The 3,862-nt window shown below is 53.7% G+C and overlaps 1 protein-coding gene across 1 annotated transcript; it reads left to right on the top strand.

Moving 5' to 3' along the window:
- Positions 1-114: 114 nt before the first annotated feature.
- On the top strand, positions 115-3,200 carry LOC130265458 (serine/threonine-protein kinase PAK 3-like). Its single transcript, XM_056514557.1, has 5 exons — positions 115-614; positions 1,266-1,365; positions 1,802-1,998; positions 2,584-2,721; positions 3,111-3,200. The coding sequence occupies exons 1-5, from the start codon at positions 387-389 to the stop codon at positions 3,198-3,200; spliced, it is 753 nt and encodes a 250-aa protein (XP_056370532.1). The 5' UTR covers positions 115-386.
- Positions 3,201-3,862: the final 662 nt, after the last annotated feature.

Below are 3,862 nucleotides of genomic sequence, written 5' to 3'. Positions count from 1 at the left end.
GTCACTCACCTCCTGCAAGCCAGAGCTTCAACCAATCCTCTGGTTGCTGGCAGGGGGTGGAGCTGTTAATTCCTGTTTCTGAGCTGATGTACAGAATCTTGGGAGGAGATTGCGTTGGGGCTGCAATACTCTTTCCTGGCATATCTAGTTTAAGTGTGCTGTTAAAGCCCAGGACTGGGTCCAATTTTACAGAGCCAAAAACCTCAATGTTAACTCCCTCCAACTGCTCCCTCCAGGTTTTCTTGTTTGGTTTGGGGTTTGATTTTCTTTTTCCACAAGGTTCTTAAGTGCTAACAAATCCCTGTAGATTCCATTTCCCTTGGCCTGTTGCATTGGTGGGATAGCAAGCAGTCTTTAAACTGCACAGATTTTGTAGAGCCTAGTGAATGACTATTCCCTTCCTCCTGTCTTCCTTGGAGAGAGACACGGAAACAAGAATCCACCAGGTCATGCAGGAGCGCGCATTCATCTCCAGGCTCTTGTTTCCTCCTTTCAGCTTCCTGGTGCACGAGGAACTCTGGCTCGTGATGGAATACATGGACGGAGGTTCCTTACACGATGTCATCAGGGAGACCAGGATGGCAGAAGGAGAGATTGCAGTCGTCTCTCGGGAGGTGAGGGACGGCGCTTGTGCTTCCCGTGCCTTGGGTGGGATGGGTGGCAAGGAGGGGATTGGTTTCACCTTCCGAGCTTCCTTTCTGCCTTTCTCTTATGACTGCCAGGAGCAAGAGCCTCTGAAGTGCCTGCCAACGTGCAGGCCCTTCTTCTAGTGTGTTTGTTTATGTTTGCCACTCTAAACACTTGCCTGGAGCCTGCGTGTACTGCATTCCGTCCCAGTAAGAGCAAACGTGCTGGTGGCACAATATCAACAGAGTGGGAAAGACAAAGAGATACTCGCAGGACTCTCAGAGAGCTCAGCCTCAAAGGAGAGCCTTGCACCCAAAGTGGGATTTGCAAAAGCACCCGCTGCCATGTGGCTGGAGAGAGCACAGCCCCTGCAGCAGTACTCCTTCAGTCTGTGGCTGCAGGGCACTGGTCAGCTGAAATAATTGCCCTTTCTCTTAAAAAAGTGAATACACCCTCACTTAGAGGAAGGCTCTGCTGTCCTCGTGTTGGAGCAGCAAGCTCTTGCCCTTGCCAGCAGCCTTTCCTGCCACGGCTCAGCACTGCCCAGCAAGTCTGTCTTGCAGATGTGCTGCTTCCCTGCTTGTGGGATGCAATCAGTTGAGGGACTCCTAGGCTCATGTTTCTTTTTCCTCCCTCAGTGCCTGCAAGGCCTGGATTTCCTTCACTCCCATCAAGTCATCCACCGAGACATCAAAAGCCACAACATTCTCCTGCGCTTGGACGGATCTGTCAAGCTGGGTGGGTGTTGTTGGCCAGGCTCAGCCGTGCTGGGCTGCGGGGTGGGGGTGCCTTTGAGTGACTGCCAGATCCCCAGGAGTGGCACCTGTGGCAGTGCAGGCTGCCCTGCAGCAAGGGCAGAGCACAGCCACAAGGTGCAGGGCGGTGTGGCTGGGAAGAAGGTGTCAAGAGGGGCTTTGGCTTGTGTGTGTCCCTTCCCAAGCAAGGAAGTTTCACTCCCGAGCTTCAGGGGACTAAAAGCCACTGTGTGAAACTGGGGGCTTTTGCTGAATGGCCAATCCCATATTCCCTCAGCTGCAGGCCTAAGGAAGGCCAGCATGGCCCCTTCTGCAGCTGGTTTGCCCTCTGCCTTCTTGGGCATTGCTAGAGGGGGGAATTCTTCTGTTTGCTTTCCTAATTCACTCTGGCTTGATCACAGTGGTTTTTTTCTCCTCAGCTGATTTTGGACTCGCTGCTCAGCTCACGGCTGAGCAGAGCAAACGGAGATCAGCTGTCGGCACTACTTACTGGATGGCGCCAGAGATTTTCACCAGGAAGCCCTATGGCCCCAAAGTGGACATTTGGTCCTTTGGCATCGTGGGCATCGAGATGGTGGAAGGAGCGCCTCCTTACCTGATGAAAACCTCCCGCACGGTGCGCTGCAACTTCTCTGACAGCGTCCTGTCACTCTAACACAATCTACCTCGTTTCTTCTGCCTGGGAAGCTTGGTAACACCTGGAGACCATGGGTTCCGAGCTGCACAGTCTCTTGTGCTTCTTGCCCTGTGTTTTCCCCTTGCCATGTAATTTTGAACAGTCCAAAAAATGATGATGTCCTTTGCTTGATGAAGCTTTGCCTTAAGGAAGCAGTGAGCAGCACCAAGCTGTATTTTTAGGTAAAATCTTTGGGAATAGTAGAGTTATGCCAAAGTCCCTCCTCCAAATGGACTGTAGAGCTGGTGTCAGTCCACAGAGAAGCAAAGGGTGCTTTTGCAGATGAAATGTCTCCTAATTCCATCAGGCAATGAAATCAGGGCCCAAGGCAGGAGCCTTTGCACATTGGGCAGGCTGTGCTTGCCTCTGGCTTTGCGTTCTGTTGCTTGGGCTAGGAAAGGCATGTGCCACCCTCTGGCAGGGAGGAAAGCGCCACTGGAGAGTGGAGCTTGCGCAGTGGGGTGTGGGTGAGCAGTGTTGGGTGCGAAGGAGACAGGTGCAGTGTGACCTTGCCTTCTACTCCAGGTTGGACAGCTGATCAGCACCGGGGGCACCCCGAAGCTGCAGAACCCCAGGCAGCAGTCCCCTTGGCTGCGAGACTTTCTGCGCTGCTGCCTGCAGACAGACGAGGACAGGCGCTGGTGTGCCCCGGAACTTCTGCAGGTAAAAGGCAGAGCGGCCGCAGGGTGCGCCAGCTGCCCGCTGCCAGGGGCTCCTCCTGGGCTCGAGTGCAAGGCGTCAGATGGGCCCTGCTCCTAAGATTCTCCAGTCTGGGGGCTTTTCAAAGGAAAAGCAAGGAGAATCCTGGCCTGGGATTGGCTTGGAAGGAGCCTTTCAAGGTCACCAAGACCAAACCTCCTTAAGCTCAAGACATCTGGCTTCATGCCTTTGTGGGATTGTGAGCCATGGTTTCCCGTGGTAGCAGGGTCCTGGACGTGGAGACAGAGGTGCACAGCGTGCCCTCCTTTCTGTCTGTTCCTGGTAGGCAGAGAAAGGCTGTTTCAGCCTGTGAGGAAAGTAGATGTTCATGTCTTCTTTTTCTCTTTGGGCAGCATCCGTTTGTAACCTCAGCCAAGCCGACCTCCAGCCTGACGCCTCTGATCGTGGCAGCACAGCAGTTCATGGCCGACAGGAGATACTAGCCCTGGAAGAGGCCATTGTTGTTTGTTGTAGTTTGTAGTTGCTAGTTTGTAGTTGCTAGTTTGTAGTTGCTAGTTTGGTGTTTGTTTAGATTGCTGGTCAAAATAAATACTATAAAACCTTCACTGTGTTGGAGGCTTTCATTTCTTCTCACCCTGTGAACAGGCTTTAAATTTGCTTCTTAATGGTCAGGGGCTCCTAAACCATGGGAAGACTCACAGATGGGCACAGTCTGTGGCACAGTTTGGAAGTGGGCAGAGCTCTTGTTCCTTCACTGCCTCCAGGCCACGACCTCCTGTGAAGATACAGGCTTGTAGCTGTGAAGAGAGGAGCAGAGTAGAACGAAAGCGAGCAGAGCAGTGGTGTCACTGCTGGGGACGCCGCTGTGGCCGTGGTTGGGTTGGAGCTCCAGGGAAAGGTTGGGTGTGTCTGTGTTGCTCTGGGCAGAGGGGGAGGCAGCCAGGCTTCTCCACAGGCTCAGGTGCAGGTGAGTGTCCAGCAGGAATGTGAGTCCTTCATGGCTACTACGGACAACGTGAGGGAGTGAAAACTTCTGCAGTTTTGGATCTGCGTGAGCCACGGCCTGTGTCAGCGGGGCACCCACCACAGCTGAAGGAGCTGCCCAGACAGAGCTGCCTGGGGTCACGCTGCGTGCCAGGAGGCT

The sequence above is a fragment of the Oenanthe melanoleuca genome, chromosome Z, assembly GCF_029582105.1.
Source record: "Oenanthe melanoleuca isolate GR-GAL-2019-014 chromosome Z, OMel1.0, whole genome shotgun sequence".
NCBI classification, from domain to species: domain Eukaryota; kingdom Metazoa; phylum Chordata; class Aves; order Passeriformes; family Muscicapidae; genus Oenanthe; species Oenanthe melanoleuca.
Note: the sequence above shows the minus strand (reverse complement) of the source record. Positions and strands in the feature narration are given on the sequence as shown.

Coding starts and splice junctions, on each gene's coding strand:
- LOC130265458 (XM_056514557.1), top strand. CDS start 387: ATGACTATTCCCTTCCTCCTGTCTTCCTTGGAGAGAGACACGGAAACA. Junction 615..1,265: donor TTGCAGTCGTCTCTCGGGAG/GTGAGGGACGGC, acceptor TTCCTCCCTCAG/TGCCTGCAAGGCCTGGATTT. Junction 1,999..2,583: donor TGATGAAAACCTCCCGCACG/GTGCGCTGCAAC, acceptor CTTCTACTCCAG/GTTGGACAGCTGATCAGCAC.